Source organism: Sprattus sprattus, assembly GCF_963457725.1.
Source record: "Sprattus sprattus genome assembly, chromosome: 17".
NCBI classification, from domain to species: Eukaryota; Metazoa; Chordata; class Actinopteri; order Clupeiformes; family Clupeidae; genus Sprattus; species Sprattus sprattus.
Window position 1 is genome coordinate 14,441,949 of NC_137915.1, and position 17,500 is coordinate 14,459,448.

General features: G+C 49.3%; 1 protein-coding gene across 2 annotated transcripts in view; it reads left to right on the forward strand.

Annotated features, from left to right (window-relative positions):
- The window catches only part of ncoa2 (nuclear receptor coactivator 2), a 98,079-nt gene that overhangs the window by 52,793 nt on the left and 27,786 nt on the right, over positions 1-17,500 (forward strand). For both annotated transcript variants that reach the window (XM_080855014.1, XM_080855015.1), the window contains exons 6-11: positions 2,876-3,053; positions 4,734-4,919; positions 6,877-6,978; positions 8,215-8,355; positions 10,157-10,304; positions 11,360-12,698. In XM_080855014.1, coding sequence (XP_080711140.1) covers positions 2,876-3,053; positions 4,734-4,919; positions 6,877-6,978; positions 8,215-8,355; positions 10,157-10,304; positions 11,360-12,698 — 2,094 coding nt within the window. The remainder of the gene's footprint in view (positions 1-2,875; positions 3,054-4,733; positions 4,920-6,876; positions 6,979-8,214; positions 8,356-10,156; positions 10,305-11,359; positions 12,699-17,500) is intronic.

The window sequence follows — 17,500 nt, forward strand, 5'->3', positions numbered from 1 at the left end:
TGTGTATGTGTGTGTCTGGAGAGAGAGAGAAAGAGAAAGACGTGCTTCATGACGCAAGGCTGGACAGTGAGAAAGATGGATAGAGAGAGGGAGTGAGATAGAGAGAGAGAGAAAGAGGAAGACCGGCAGGAAAAGAGAAGAGGCGTTTTCCGTGTGGAACTGGTGATATCCGATAGAGAGTATTCCAGTCAGCCCTTCTCCCCACGCGTTGGGATGGCTGGAGAGTGCCCTTAGACACACACACACACACACACACACACACACACACGCACGCTGGGATGGCTGGAGAGTGTCTTTGGACACACATACACACACACACACACACGCACACGCACATGTTCACACAAGCAGCTCACAAACCAACACACTCACGCTCACACACATCTGCACATACACACATACAAGTGACCCCTTGTCCAAACGTTAGCGCTGTTGCGAGTCTTGTGAAAAAGCCTTTTGTTTTGGTCCAGTGTTAGCACCCATGGGAGATGCTGTGTGGCCACTGCATGTCTCTCTCTCTCTTTCTCTCTCCCTCTCCCTCCCTCTCTTTCTGTCCTCTCCCTCTCTCTCTCTCTCTCTCTCTCTGCCCCCCCTCTCCTTGCCTCTCTCTTTTTCTCTCTCCTCTTCATCTCTCTTTCTCTGCCTCTTATCCCATCTTCCTCTCTTTCTCTCTCTCTCTCTTTCTCTCCCTCTCTTTCTCTCTCTCTCCCTACCCCCCCCCCTTCAGCAGCCTAAACCTGACGCAGGAGCTTGCTGCCTGGCTGCTAGCTCCAGGAGTCGGGGGCATGGCTATAGAGGAAGTTATGTAACCGAGGTCTGACGAGACCCATTGGGGAGGGGAGAGACAGCGAGTGAGCAAAGAAGAGAGGGAGGGGGAGGAAGTGAGGCAGAGAGGAAGGGAGAGGGAGGGCAGGAGAGAGAGAGAAAGAGAGGGAGGGGTAAAGCAGGAGAAAGAGAGGGAGGGAGGGAGAGAGAGAGAAAGGGAGGGGTAGAGCAGGAGAAGGAGAGGGAGGGAGGGAGAAAGGGAGGGGTAGAGCAGGAGAAGGAGAGAGAAAGAGAGGGAGGGAGGGAGAGAGAAAGGGAGGGGTAGAGCAGGAGAAGGAGAGGGAGGGAGGGAGAAAGGGAGGGGTAGAGCAGGAGAAGGAGAGAGAAAGAGAGGGAGGGAGGGAGAGAGAAAGGGAGGGGTAGAGCAGGAGAAGGAGAAGGAGGGAGGACGAAAGGGAGGGGTAGAGCAGGCGTTATTGGAACTGGGTCAGAACCCAACCTGGCAGTCCCCCTTGCTGCGCTCCTGTCGCAATCTCTGCTCATCAGCAGTTTTTCACAGAGCAACTGAGCAAGCGTGTGTGTGTGTGTGTGTGTGTGTGTGTGTGTGTGTTTGTTTGTTTGTGAGAGAGGGTTTACAGGATTGCCTAAGCCTGGCCCTGGAAAGGTGTGCTTGGCACCGTTTCCATGTTTACCCTCCTCTGTTTGCCTAATGTGCCCACCAGATGGCCACATCCAGAGAACCACTGAACTCAATTTGGGATTCTCTCCCTCTCTTTCTCTCTGTAATACACACACACACACACACACACACGCTTTTGTTTTACACTCTTTTACTTAATGTAGTTACCTCCACCAAGGAGGTGATGTTGTCAGTCCGTCTGTCTGTCGGTTTGTCTGTCTGTGCTCTCCGAGGGCCCTTCTAGTTAACGTCTGGTTTGGCTTCCTTGTGTTTGCTCCCAGCTCTGTCATGGGGGCTATTTAAAGAGCTCTTCACTCTGAGAGACCCCTGCTTGAACTGTTGTCTGTCTGCTCCTCACGCATGTGTGTGCGAGTCGTGTCCTCATTTGAGCTCGAGTTGTTAGAGACTCTTTTCTTTTGCCTGTGTGTGTGTGTGTGTGTGTGTGTGTGTGTGTGTGTGTGTGTGTGTGTGTGTGTGTGTGTGTGTGTGTGTGTGTGTGTGTGTGTGTGTGTGTGTGTGTGTGTGTGTGTGTGTGTGTGTGTGTTAGGGGTAAGGGTGGGGGATGTGGCAGAGGCTGCCGATGCTCCCTTAATTAACCCGTCATGGAAGCCCACACACACCCCCACACCCCCGGTTCCGATACAGGTTTTATCTAGATGGAAGGGATGATGGGGAGAGAGATGCTCCTGTTTGATTGGGGCAGTAGAGTTTTAGGAGGAGGATGAGGCTGTCTGGTTGAGGCAATAGAGTGTTAGGAGGAGGGTGCTGTTGTCTGGTTGGGGCAATAGAGTGTTATGAATAGAGAAACTTATTGTCTGATGGGAGCATGCGTGTGTTAGCAGTTAGCATATCTTACAATTCTCTGCTCAGAAGACACTGCTAGTTTTAACTGGAGCGCTAGCGGCCTGGGATAGCTGTGCCTGCCTTGCCCTGCACGGCCCTGCCCTGCCTCCTTGTTCCCTCAGCACTAATTAGTTCACCATTGAGGAGATGAGTCGAGGCGCAGCTCCACTTTGTTATTCTGCCATGTTGTTAGATTCACACCATTGTTGCCTGGCTACTCACTTAATGATCCAGGCGCTGAATTAATACAGTGTAATGGAAACTCACACTTAGGCTAATTGCTCAGATTTCCTTCTTTCATTAATTTCTTGACTTTATGACATTTTTAAGTGTTTGTGGATAATTCTGTAACCGACGTGGAACAGCTGAAACTGAGGTACAGCGTAGATGATAACTGTTTCATTGATATGAATGTGCTATTGAAAATAGGAAAACTCTCTCCGAGTAAAACATTTCAGATAAACACTTTCTTCTCACTCCCACTTTCTGATTGTGATCCACTGGAATCCCCACATGGTCATCCTGAATGGTTTTGATGAGTTCTGATGTGATGTTTTTCTCCTCCTCCTCCTCCTCCTCCTCTTCCAGGCCCTGGATGGCTTCTTCTTCGTGGTGAACATGGAGGGCAACATCGTGTTTGTGTCGGAGAACGTGACGCAGTACCTGCGCTACAACCAGGAGGAGCTGATGAACACCAGCGTGTACAGCATCCTGCACGTGGGAGACCACGCCGAGTTCATCAAGAACCTGCTGCCCAAGTCCCTGGGTGAGACCACAGCACTGAACCCTGAGCCTCTTAGAGTGTGTATGTGTGTGTGTGTGTGTGTGTGTGTGTGTGTGTGTGTGTGTGTGTGTGTAATGAGGGGCTTTCTATCTGAGTAGAGTTGTACAGTATGTGTGTTGAGTGTGTAGTTTCAGTTTGTGTATTGTTATGCAGGCTTTCTGAGTACAATTGTCTAGTATGAGTGTTCAAGTGTTGTGTGTGGGGCTGTTTAGGTTTCCTGACTAGACTTGTGTAGTGTGTGTGTGTGTGTGTGTGTGTGTGTGTGTGTTTACTGTCTTGTGTGCTGTAATGTAAGTGTGCTTAGAGTCTTTAGTGTCTTGTGTAGTGTAGGGTTTCTATCTGAGTAGAATTGTCCTGTGTGTGTGTGTGTGTGAGTGTGTGTGTGTGTGTAATATAAGCTTTCTATCTGAGTACAGTTGTGTGCGAGTGTGTGTGTGTGTGTGTTTGTGCGTGAGCCTTTTCTTTCTTGTGTGGTGTAATGTTGGCTCTGGTCAGGCAGTAGCCATCTGGATACACACTGACCCTGATTAGCTGTGTGCTGCCCTACTTGCACTGGCTTATCAATGAGTACTGAAGTACAGAGAGCAGATGGAGAGAGGGAGGGAAGGAGAGAGAGACGGAGTGAGACAGATAGAAATATACAGGGAGGGAGGGAGACATAGAGGAAAATAGATGGAGAGAGAGAGCTGAGAAAATAAGGAGAAAGCGTTTGTGGGTAACAAAACAGAGAGGAGAGTGGGATAGAGCGAGGGAGCAGGAGAGTGGGATAGAGAGAGGGAGCAGGAGAGTGGAAAAGAGAGAGGGAGCAGGAGAGTGGGATAGAGAGGGAGCAGGAGAGTGGGAAAGAGAGAGGGAGCAGGAGAGTGGGATAGAGAGGGAGCAGGAGAGTGGGATAGAGAGAGGGAGCAGGAGAGTGGGATAGAGAGGGAGCAGGAGAGTGGGATAGAGAGGGAGCAGGAGAGTGGGAAAGAGAGAGGGAGCAGGAGAGTGGGATAGAGAGGGAGCAGGAGAGTGGGATAGAGAGGGAGCAGGAGAGTGGGAAAGAGAGAGGGAGCAGGAGAGTGGGATAGAGAGGGAGCAGGAGAGTGGGATAGAGAGAGGGAGCAGGAGAGTGGGATAGAGAGAGGGAGCAGGAGAGTGGAAAAGAGAGAGGGAGCAGGAGAGTGGGATAGAGAGAGGGAGCAGGAGAGTGGAAAAGAGAGAGGGAGCAGGAGAGACAGACAGAGAGGGAGCAGGAGAGTGGGATAGAGCGAGGGAGCAGGGGAGAGTGGAAAAGAGAGGGTGATGTGGGTGGGAAAGAGAGGAAGAAGGAGAGTGGGACAGATAGAAATGTCTCTTGGTTCTCCACTCAGATGCTTCTTGTGTACCCTCACTATGGTCAAGGTTCCCCATAGTTCAGCTTGAAGCTAGAACCTTTTAATGGGTGGGCTTATGTGGACCCACAGGAACCTTTTTAGATGTATATCATTAATCCTCAGATACAGCTCCTAATTTGACAGAATATGGGATGTGTTCAGGTCTTGTTCTTGAAAAGGCCCCATAAACAGTATTCCACAGTGCACTCAAACGTCTGGTGAAGAAGTGACTTTGCAGGAGTGTATTTTCGAACCTCTCCGATATGTTCTCCTGACGCAGCTCCTCTTTGCTCTCTGGTTGTTCTAGTGAACGGGACTCCGTGGTCAGGCGAGAACCCGCGGCGGAACAGCCACACGTTTAACTGCCGGATGCTGGTGAACCCGCACAGCGAGCCGGAGGACGAGCAGCAGGAGCAGGAGGTGCAGCAGAAGTACGAGACCATGCAGTGCTTCGCCGTGTCCGAGCCCAAGTCCATCAAGGAGGAAGGAGAGGGTGAGACAAACAATGGCCTTTCTTTATTTTATTTTATTTCTTTTTTCTTATCTTTCTTTTTCTTCATATTTCTTTTCTTTTTTGTTTGTTACTTTCTTTCTTTCATTCTCTCTCTCTCTCTCTCTCTCTGTCTTTCCCAAGTGTGATCTCCCTCCCTCTCTCACTCTCATCATGGCTGTCATTGAGTCTGTTGAAGTGTGTCTGGCTGCTCTTGATGACAGACATTTGAAACACAGGGGTCCTTCTCCTCAGCATGTGGCGTCCACTGCTCTGCCTGCTCTGGCCTGCAGACTTCTCCCACTCACTGGTTTGCCTTGGTGCTAAAGAGAAAGCCCACACACCTGCCTAAACTCCATCAGAGCAGCTGATGATTGAAGCTGACATTTCCTCCCAACATCTGTTTGACAAGGGGAGAGAGAAGGAGGGAAAGAAGGGGAAAGGTGGAGAGAAGGAAGGAGTGAGACACACATCTGTTGCCTCGCCAGCAGAAATATTTCAATCTGTGTCACACACACACATGGCACACACGCACACACACACACACACACACACACACACACACACACACATAACTCCCCTTTCCTGAAAGAGTCGCATAGAGTTCACCCAGTGTATAAGCGTGTGCGCACGCATGTGCGTGTACGTGTGTGTGTTTGAGAGAGAGATTAGTGAAGTGGGTTCTCCAGTCCAGGTTCGGACCACCCAGTGGTCTCTGTTTACAATTTAGAGAAGTGAGATGAGTGTGTGTGTGTGTGTGTGTGTGTGTGTGTGTGTGTGCAACTGTGTGTGTGTGCAGCAGCAACTGGTGAAAGTTGGCCCTCTGAGAATTTTGGGGTTGATCCAGGCAGTCCCAGGTTGGGCTTCTCTCTCTCTCTCTCTCTCTCTCTCTCTCTCTCTCTCTCCCTCATTTGCTCCCTTTATTTGGTCAGCCAGGGTTTTCGATGTGATGCAGTGAGTGTGGGAGCCAATCAGTGTGTGCGTGTGGGTGTTTATTACACCAGCCTTTATGTCCACACCTATGTTCATGTGCAAATGCGATTGCCTGGGCAGGAGTATGTGTGTGTGCGTGTGTGTGCGCGTGTGTGTGTGTGTGTGAAAGAGTTTGCTGATGTGCGACTCCCCATGACTGATGATGTCTTTAATGTGGGGCTCAGGATGCAGCCCTGTCCTGTGGGGTTCCCAGCAGGGTGCAGAGCCGCAGTGACACACACTCCAAAGGTCACACTCCATCACACACCCACGCCCTGCGCCACTGTGCCACTTTCTCACACGCACACACACGCACCTGTGTTTGCACAAGACACAATTAGAAACACATACAAACAGAACACAGTAAGGTATACACACACACACACACACACACATATTCACCGATAACGTGCACAAGATTGTTGTACATCATACTCACATGCACCAGGTCTCTCAGACACACACACACACACACAACAGAGAATATGCAAATGCCCATACTCACACACACACACACACACACAGACACACACACACACACACACACACACACACACACACACACACACACACACACACACTCACCATCCCCAGCAGTGGTGCAGCAGCCAGCAGTCATCATTAATAATCACATTAATAACCTCTATTCAGTACATGAATCAGGCAACGGAGTTCGCCGCCCATTCACTCTATTCTTCCCACTCTTCTGCAGCGCTCTCTCTCCATCCCTCTCTTTTTTTCTTTCTATCCTTCTCTTTTTATTTATTTTGTTCATCAACTTGTTGTTTGCTTTGTGTTTTTATTTCCACTCAATGTTAGCTATAAAATCTGTTATAAAGCCTCTAATCAGTGATGCTCAAATTCATATATTTATTCCTCCCTCTCTCTCTATGTTTCTTTAACCCCTCCCCCTCTTTCATTCTTTCTCCTCCCTGTCTCTCTCTCTCTCTCTCTATCTCTCTCTCTCTCCGTCTTTCTCTCTCTGTAGATTTCCAGTCGTGTCTGATCTGTGTGGCGCGGCGGGTTCCCATGAAGGAGAGACCCATAATGCCCACACACGAGAGCTTCACCACCCGCCAGGATCTCCAAGGTAACCAAACGTGCACACACACAGACACACACACACACACTCTCACACACATAAAAACAAAGACACTCACACTCACATTCCAACACACACACACTCACACACTGACATTCCGACACACACACTCACACACACACACACACACACACACACACACACACACACACACACACACACACACACACACACACACAGCTCAAGCACGCACACACATACAAGTAACTACACACACGCACACTCCTCACTCCTACCTCTGCCTCTGCCTCCCCAGGGCATAAGATGCCAGTCAGTCTGACTACAGCCCTAGTACACATAAACATGGGTGTACACACAAACACAAGCCTATACACCCACATCTAAACATACCACACACACACAAGTTCACACACACACACACACACACTCTCAAGCACCTCCTACCTGCATATGCCTCCCGAGGGTAGGTGATGCCAGTCAGCTTGACTACAGCCCCCACAGACAAATACACACACACACACACACACACACATGCACACAAACCCATATAACCACATCTGAACACACACACACACACCTCTCATTTATGCCTACATCCCCAGGGCATGCAATGCCAGTCAGTCACACACACACACACACACACACACACACACACACACACACACACACACACACACACACACACACACACACACACACACACACACACACACACACACACACACACACACACACACACACACGAACACACACGAACACACACGAACACACACACACACACGAACACACACACACACACACACATTCCCCTCCATTCTAGTACTTGTAGCTGTAGTGCCTGACTGCTGCCTCTCCATAAAAGTGGAATGGCTTTTGGCACTGAGACACAAGGTTTTACCTCCACATCAGAAACCCTTGAGCTCAGGCTGCTTTGAACTCTGTCTCAAGTATGAGGGAGGGGAAATGAGAGAGGCATCATTTCAGGACTCATGCAACACACACACACACACACACACACACACACACACACACACACACACACACACACACACACACACCGCTTATTAGTCCGCCTAGTCAAAACCAGTACTTACAGTCACAGTTACGGTAAGGGAGATTAGCAATAACATCAAGCAGTTCTTAACGGTCGTGCGTGTACGTGTGTGTGTACGTGTGTGTACGTGTGTGTACGTGTGTGTGTGTTTGTGTGTGTGTGTGTGTGTGTGTGTGTGCGTGTGCGTGTGTGTGTGTATGCGCATGCAGGTAAGATCACCTCCCTGGACACCAGCTCATTGAGGGCCTCCATGAAGCCCGGCTGGGAGGACCTGGTGAGGCGGTGCATCCAGAGGTTCCACCTCCAGAACGACGGCGAGATGTCCTTCGCCAAACGCCACCAGCAGGAGGGTAAGAGACCCACAGAAGCCTCTCGTATATATGCTCTTACATGGGCCCTACCTGCAGTCTAGAGACCCACAGAAGCCTCTCGTATATATGCTCTTACATGGGCCCTACCTGCAGTCTAGAGACCCACAGAAGCCTCTCGTATATATGCTCTTACATGGGCCCTACCTGCAGTCTAGAGACCCACAGAAGCCTCTTGTCTATATTCTCCTACATGGGCCCTACCTGTCAGGTGACAGTAAGGAGTCCTGTAGCTCAGCCGGTAGAGCAGAGCTGGTAGCAAAGAGTAAGAGATCCGAGGTCTCAGGAGGAAGCGGTAGATACTCATCAGTGTCAGTTTAATGTCTCCTTGGAAGATTTCAGAGTTTCAGAAGGGAAGGGGGGGTTAAAGAATCAGAAAGATGGCAGATGAATTCAGGATAAGCATGCTAGCATACATGCGGCGATACAGACAAACATAAGATGGTATACACATTATGCGTACAAAATTGATAGTGGATAAGATGGGGAGAGAGTATTCAATTATTGGGGAACAGCATAGTGGGTATACAGTGTGCTCATACATGTGCTCGTACATGCATACATGCATACGATCCTGTAGCTCAGCTGGTAGAGCCAGATGTTAACTACACCAGGCTCAACAGGTAGGGCAAAGCCAGGTTAACTACACCAGGCTCAACAGGTAGGGCAAAGCCAGGTTAACTACACCAGGCTCAACAGGTAGGGCAAAGCCAGGTTAACTACACCAGGCTCAACAGGTAGGGCAAAGCCAGGGAAGGCTAATGACCCAGAGGTCATGGATTACATACCCAGGGAGCACACACACACTGGTGGAGAGGTTTATATCTGCTGTACGTCTCCTTGGATAGAAGTGTTTGCTGAGTGATAAGTGCATGAATGTGAAAATGTAAATGTCAGGTCTCTTTTTCATGACTGCATTGAAGACCATGGTTACATAAACCCCTTCTGTGGAGTCAGTTATTATTTGTTTAGTTATTCTATTTATTGAATCGTCAATGTCTTAAAGATGTATGGCTTATCTCTATAAATACCATTTTTGGCCTTGAAGAGGCTTTCAGTAACAGTCGTTCACGAGGAACAGATCAAAGGAGTTTTCCGAGCTTCATGACGAACCCACAAAAACTTTTTTTATTTATAATTCTTTTTGTAAATCTCTGCAGACAGAACTCTGCTCCTTTCAGAGGTATTGTTAATGAGCTGTTCTTGTCTTGTGCGATTGCCACTCCAGCAATGTTCAGTAATGCAAGTGCAACATAATCCACTTCTAGTGTTCAGATAAGCCAGAGAGAGCTTGCTCCTCTGAACACAGGTGTGTTTTGATAGCGTTTTGGTTGTGTGTGGAATGATGTGGCAGGAGAATTAGACTCCAGGTGGGAGCTGGGTTTCTGTAGTGCACCAGCAGTGTGGTCGGGGAACAGTAGCACAGCACATCACCCAACTTGTTCAGCATTGTTTTGCATAATATTTCTCTCAGGGTTGAGGTTCACAGAGATAAAACGGTGTCAGGTGTGTGTGTGTGTATCGTGTGTGTATCGTGTGTGTGTCGTGTGTGTGTCGTGTGTGTGTGGTCGCTCTAATCTCACTGTTTGATGTGTGTGGAAAGCCCTTAAGTAGTGGTTGTAAAATGACTTAACAGGATCTTTTTTGTGTGTGCATGTATATGCTCATGCTTGTTTGTGATATTTGTGTTGTGTGTGTGTGTGGTGTGTGTGTGTGTGTGTGTGTGTGTGTGTGTGTGTGTGTGTGTGTGTGTGTGTGTGTGTGTGTTCTACTCCCCCCCCAGTGCTGAGGCTTGGGCAGGCGTTCAGCCCCATCTACCGCTTCTCGCTGGCAGACGGCACCATTGTGTCGGCACACACCAAGAGCAAGCTGGTCCGCTCCCCCACCACCAGCGAGCCCCAGCTCTACATGTCTCTACACATCCTACAGAGGTAACCTGCTTGTGTGGGTTGTGTGTTGTGGGGTTGCTGAATGGCAGAATAAACAACATGCCTCAAGTTTTATGTCACTATTTACGATTTCACAATTGAATCCAGGCAGAATAACATAATGTGTGTGTGTGTGTGTGTGTGTGTGTGTGTGTGTGTGTGCGTGTGTATATGGGTGATTGTGATTTGTTATTTGTGTGTGTAGGTGTGTTTGTGTTTTGTGTACGTCTCTGTATGTGTCCATTTGAGTTTGTGTGTTTGTCTGTGTATGTGTAGATCTCTGTGTGTGTTTGTGTTTGTCTGCGTATGTCTGTGTGTGAGTGTCTCTGCATGTGTAGGTCTGTGTGTGTTTGTCTTTCTCTCTGTATGTGCAAGTCGGTGTGTGTGTTTGTGTTTGTCTGTGTATGTGAAGGTGTCTGTCTATGGGTGTCTCTGTGTTTGTATGTCTTTGTATGTGTGTGTGTGTGTGTAGTATGTCTCTGCGTGTAGGTCTGTGTGTGTTTGTGTGTGCCTGTACTTACCAAACACCACATCTCCGGGATAAGCAGTTAGCTCTGCAGGATGAGAAGCAGTATGAGGATTAAAGGATTTAACTCTGAGTAATTAAAGCATTTCTTAGACACCTGCTCGCATTTACATGGAAAAGTACCACAAACAATCAGTAATCTTACTGCGCGAGCACTTTTAGTGAAACTAATGCATAACATTTCCTGGAAACCTGTTTTATGGACGGATGCCCTGAAGGATTCTTTTTTTTTAGCTTAAATCGGAAAAACAACAAAAAAAACAACACAAGCATATTGTCTTTATGCACTATACACACTGCTGTTCTTCTCACCTCACCCAGAATGGTGTGTGTGTGGTTGTGTGTTTTAACACACACCCACACACATGCTATTCCTTTCTCCTCATCCAGTTGGGTGTATTTATTCATTTGCAGTCACATTTTGAAGTGTTTGTGTATTTGTGCACTCATCTGTCTGTGAGTGTGTGTGTGTGTGTGTGTGTTTGTGTGTGTTTTTTAACACCCACTTGTGTGTGTTTTTCTCCTCATCTAGAGAGCAGCCGGTGTGTGGCATGCCCCAGGAGATGGGCGCCGGGCAGGGGCTGGGCAAACCCCTGAACCCTGTCTCCTCCATGCCCAACCCAGGGGGCCCCCAGGGCCAAGACACCACAGCCAGCAGCAACATCTCCTCCTCTTCCAACAGCGGCTTCCCTGCCCAAGGGGGGCACAGGGAGCCAGGGGCCTCCATGGGCCCCTCGCCGGGCTATCGCTTCAACTGCCCAGGCCCCGCGGGGACAGGCCAGGGTGGCACCTACGGGGGACTGAAGATGAACAGCCCTTCTCACGGCAGCCCTAGCATGCTGTCACCGCGGCAACGGGGCAGCCCAGGCGCCGCTGGGTCGCCACGGCTACCCCCGCCGCAGTTCTCTCCGGCGTCGGCCGGTGGGGGCACGGTCACCGGCGGCAACAGCAGCGGGGGCAGTAGCAGTCTGCACTCGCCCGCGCCGGGCCACGGATACACAAGCAGCTCCCTCAACGCCCTGCAGGCACTCAGCGAGTGTCACACCGTCAGCCTGGGGCAGAGCGGCCTGGGCTCGCCGGACAGGAAGACCATGGGCTCGCCCGCCTCCGCCGGGCTCAGCTCACACATGCTCAGCAAGATGGCTGCCGGGGCAGCCGGAGCTGGGGCGGACGGCTTCGGATCCGACCAGCAGCAGAACCAGAACCAGGCGATGGATTCTAGCCAGACCCAGGGGCATCAGCCGGAGGATGGGTCCGACCCAAAGGACGAGAAGGACCCCAGTTTACGGAGCCCGTTCGGTGGACCTGGGGCAGGCGAATCGGCCGGGGACGCCCAGAGCCGCCTCCACGACAGTAAGGGCCACACTAAGCTTCTGCAGCTGCTCACCACCAAGACGGAGCCCATCGAGCCGCCCTCCCCGCCCCCCATGCCCGGGGACCCCACCTGCAAGGACTCTATGGGGCTGGGGCTCGGGGGCCTTGGAGGCATGGGAGGCCCCGGACCCACAGGGGCCCATGCCACCTCCCTAAAGGAGAAGCACAAGATCCTCCACAGGCTGCTCCAGAACAGCACGACAGTGGACCTTGCCAAGCTGACGGCCGAGGCCACGGGCAAGGAAATGGGCCCGGACGGCGCCCCGGGGGGCAACGGAGGCTCCACCAATGTCGGGGGTCTTGGGGAGCTGAACCCCAAACAGGAGCCCATCAGCCCCAAGAAGAAGGACAACGCACTGCTGCGCTACCTGCTCGACAAGGACGACAACACCAAGATCAAGGTGGAGCCCGGCGGAGAGATCAAACTGGAGTCTGGCGGCAAGATGCCCATGGTGAAGACCGAGAAGACAGAGATGGGCTACGACAGAGCCGAGCCGGTGAGTTTGAACCCACTTTTGGCACTGATTTGGCACAAACACTGATTTGGCATAAACACTGCTAACCAGGCACTTGTAAGAGTTTGTAAGAGCAGGCTGTGTGTTTGCAAGTCCACCTTGAGACATTTGCAGACCATTTAGTAGACTATTTAATCTGAGTAGACTATTTAATTTGATTTGGAAGAGTTGAGCATTCTGCATTTATTGCCAGTCAGTTATTTGCCAATTGGCGTGCACATGTTTCATCCAAATCAACTTCCATTACAACTTCCATTAGAATCATTTGCCAAATGTCAGAGCAGGTTACTCATTTGGAACCCCACGCAGGCACCTGGGCATATTTCAAAGCCAAGCTGATTTCATCTTTCAATCTAGCAAAGAGATTGTGTGTAAAACGTTGGAGGTTAAGATTATTGTGAAACAGCACCAGAGAGGATGTCCTCTACGATCATGCTTACCTTTCTTTGCATTGTGTAGAAGCGGTTTAGAACCCAGGTGTACAGTGAGATTCAGCAGTACGTTGAGCTCAAACTTGCACCAGAAACACTGCATTCAGTCATTGACCACTGCATACACTTCCTGTACTCACATTGGTCAACCTTTGACCTTGGCATCATCCTTCTGCGCCACAGTGACACTACACACACACACACACACACACACACACACACACACACACACACACACACACACACACACACAGCACACACACACACACACACACACACACACACCCCACACACCTGTTCAGTCCACCTGCTCTTGGAGCCTCTGTGGGTCATGCTGAAGCAGCACCTGTGTCGACTCCATCACTGTAGATAATCAGGGTTTCCTCTCAGGATCTTCCACACAGTTTCAAACTGGTCAGAAACGTCTCGTTGCCATGGCGAGTGTCAGGCGGAGGCCTAGAACCACAGTGTTTCGTCTGAAGGCAACAGTCAGACATTTGATAGACGTCTCCAGCTGAGCTGTCATTAGTGTGGAGAGGTTGAGAGGTTCCGAAGCGCTCACATACTGACGGGTTTCTCCATGGCGTAGGTCCAGATGTACTGGTGGGGACTTGTGGCAGCTGTGTAGACAATCAGATCACCAACATATTGGTGCGAATAGTGTGTGTGTGTGTGTGTGTGTGTGTGTGTGTGTGTGTGTGTGTGTGGAGCACAGCACATCGATGTTCTCATTCCCACAGTACAGCACAGCAGGCTGTGTGAGTGTAATACTGCCCCGCCTCTCCCCCTCCCTCCCTTCTCTCTTTTCTTCCTCTCTCTCTCCCTCTCTTTCTCTCTCTCTATTTCTTTCTTTCTCTCTCATTCTCTCGCTCTCTCTTTCTCTCTCTCTCTTTTTCTTGTTTTCTCTCACTCTCGCTCTCTCACTCTCCTGTCTCTCGCTCTTTCTCTCTCTCTCTCTCTCTCTCTCTCTCTCTCTCTGCCCGGATGCCTAAAGTGGAGCAGACATCAGATGTATTATCTGCCCAATGGAGACTAGGATAGAGCCAGTGTAGTAACAGCAGGGAAATAAATGACTAGGCCTGCTGGCAGGATAGGCCGAGAGGGAGGGAGGGAGGAAAAGGTGGCTGATGAGAGAGAGAGAAAGAGAGAGGTGGGGGGAGCACAGAGAAAGAGAGAAGCAAAGAGAGAGGGGGAGCTGGAAAAAGAGAGGGAGACAGAAGACGGAGGTGCAGAGAGAACGAGAGAGGGACGGAGACAAGAAGCAGATTGCTGCATCTAACTCTTTCATGTTAGCATGCTAAACAGTAGCAGTGGGCCTTTATCTGAGAGGCAGAGGAGTGACGGAGAGAGAGATGTAGGTCAATAAATACACAGATACATACTGAGATGTGAAGAGGAGGAGGAGGAGAAATGGGGGAATAGAAAGAGTGACTGAAGGGGAAGTGGAGGGGAGAGGACCCCCCTGCCTCTCTAAGACCAGAAGTTCAGCACTAAGCCATATGAAGACCAGAACTCACCGGGAGGGAGAGAAGAGGAGAGGAAAGTAATAGGCATAGAGAAGATTAGAGGAAGGACGGAAGAGGAGTGTGCTCTGGTGTGGTCGGTGTGGTGTGGTGTGGTGTGGTGTGGTGCGGTGCGGTTTGGTGTGGTGCGGTGCGGTGCGGTGCAGTCCCACCAGCTGTGTGTTGGCAGGCCTGTGAAGCCATGCTGACTGGATGAGTCAGAGCTGTCGGGGCGTCACAACAGCAGACGCACAGCTCACACTCACAAGAGCCCACCCATCTGCACTGCTTCTCTCTCCACCTCTCTCTCCATCTCTCTCTCCATCGCTCTCTCATGCACTCACTTTCTCCACCTATGCCTGATTCATTCTTTTCTCGTATGCGATTTCTGGCTGTCTCTGTCTCACGTGCTGGCTCTGTGTCTCTCCCTGTCTCTGGTTGTCTCAGTCTCACTTTCTTTCTCTACCTGTGTCTCGCTCTGTCCTTATTTGTCTCAGTCTTACTCCCATTCTCGCTCTGTGTCTCTCCCTCGCTCTCTCTCTTTGTCTCAGTCTCACTCCTATTCTCTCCCTGTGTCTCTCTCTGTACATTCCATTGGTCCCCTGTCTTTTTATCTCTGTTATCTTTCCCCCTCTCTCTCTCTCTCTCTCTCTCTATCTCTCTCTCTCTCTCTCCATCTTCATCTGTGTTCCAGGGGGAGAAAGAGGCCCCTTGTAATAGTGTGCAAATCCTTGAGGGGTGATATTAGACTGATGTTCCAGTGATATTAGGCCGATAAGTCCTGAATGCACTGGGCCGTGACGGGGGGCCTTTAGGAGAGGGGGAGGGATGGGGAAACGGGCGAGAGACCTACTGTGAGAGTAGAGAGAGAGAGGGAGAGAGAGTGTGTGAGCGGAGGAATGAGAGTAGAAAGGAGGACGAAGGGAAGCATTACCACACCGCCGGTCTGAGGCAGAGATGTGTATACACATAAAGGTAGGCATAGAGACAGATAGAGACGCTGACATGGACCAAGACAGAAGACATTGGGCCTCATTCTCGACAGCAGTTGGGAAGACTTTCCGAAGGATTTCAGAAGGAACTCCACTTCGGAAACATTTATGAAAACATTTGCATTCTCGTTATTTTTTTCTTCTGTGCTTTCTTCTGAACTTCAGACAACTTTCAGAACTCGAAATAGCAGTCGTAACTCTGCCGTAATCTTCTCAAATGCGATTCCACGGGCCATCTTGTGGTTATTTCAGGAATCGCGTTGAGGAATGACATTTGAAAAAACTCCGTATTACAGTAAAAGGGTTAACGGGCGAATTTGTGAGAACCCGTTGGTGATTGCGTTCACGTCAACTCTACAGACATCCTCGGATTAAAATAATTATGATAATAATAAATACGAGAATATTTGTATCATTAACAATTACGTTTCACATTTATAGTCATAATTATACGAGGTAGTGTTTATTGTTACACTAGGTCTATATGGCTCGTAGCTTGACTGTTCTCTCCCTTGTACGTCACTTTGGACAAAGGCCGCGTCTGCTAAGAGACTGATTGTGAATGACATGAACACTGCAAATGTAAGTGAATAAATAAATAAACACTAAGCTCAATCTCTAAGAACTAATGCATGAATTTATTGCAATTTATACTACAACTGGTGGCCAGTCTTCACCCCTATGGTGGCCATTTCGAACAACAGGACGGACTACAATTTATACTCTTACTTGGGACCGGTCTTCACACCTATGGTGCCTATTTTTCGATTTAAAAAAAAAAAGTGACTACTTAAATGTGTTTTACGGACTTCAGACGTTCAACGTTATACAATATCTCCACCTTATTAATGAACACCTGTTACGAGGTGGATTCGGGAGATTGCGACAGCACACGTTTCTAAAATTGCGTCTCCTAATAAGGATCTGGCAGGGCGTGTATGTATGCAAGTCCACTTTCACGAGAACGCGCATCAATCTAAGAAGCTAATCGGAAGGAACCCAGCTGAGAAGACTTTGGCTGTTTATGAACACATTTTCAAGCGTGCGGGAATGCAGCGGAAGCGTTTCTCTTACGTTGTTTTTGCGAAGTCGTGTAAGAAACATTTCTGAAGAATTACAGAAAAAGGTCGAGAATGAGGCCCATTGACATTTCAACTGACATGTCATACCCAGATTATAATTTGTGATTCTATGCCTGTGGTCTGTGTTTATATTCCATGGCCGTGCTGTGACCTGAGTTTGTTTATGTGTGTGTGTGGAGAGTACATGCTGTAACAGAGGTAAAGGAGGTATTACCATATCAACAAACATATAGACGTGCAAGCTCTTTGCCAGAGCATTGCTCCTGTAGTGTAACTCTCAGAGGCCAGACGAAGTTCACAATTATACTGCACCTGTAGTTGTCAGATTCATAGTGCACCTGTAGTTGTCAGATTCATAGTGCACCTGTAGTTGTACAGAATCATAGTGCACCTGTTGTTGTATTCCTGTATCTGTGCAACTGTTGACATGTTAGAGGCCAGGGGAAGATCACAATCATAGTGCAGTTAGTGGCAAAGGGCTCACAGTTTCTGCTTTGAGTCTGTCGGATTTCTGCCAGTATGGATAGAGGAGGCTGGGTTTGTTGGGATTCAGGTTAGCTACCTGTCCCGGAAACTAATGTGGAAAGATTGTACTAAATGGTTTGAATCTCAGCCTGTCTAGATTCATGTCAGATCATGATGGACAGAACTTTATGCAGTAGTATTTATTAGGGGTGTGCCAAATAATCGTCATGACGAGGCATCGCGATTCTAATTTTCACGATCAACTGCATCGATTGTTGACGCCAAGTATCGATTATTAGTAAAAAAAAAAAA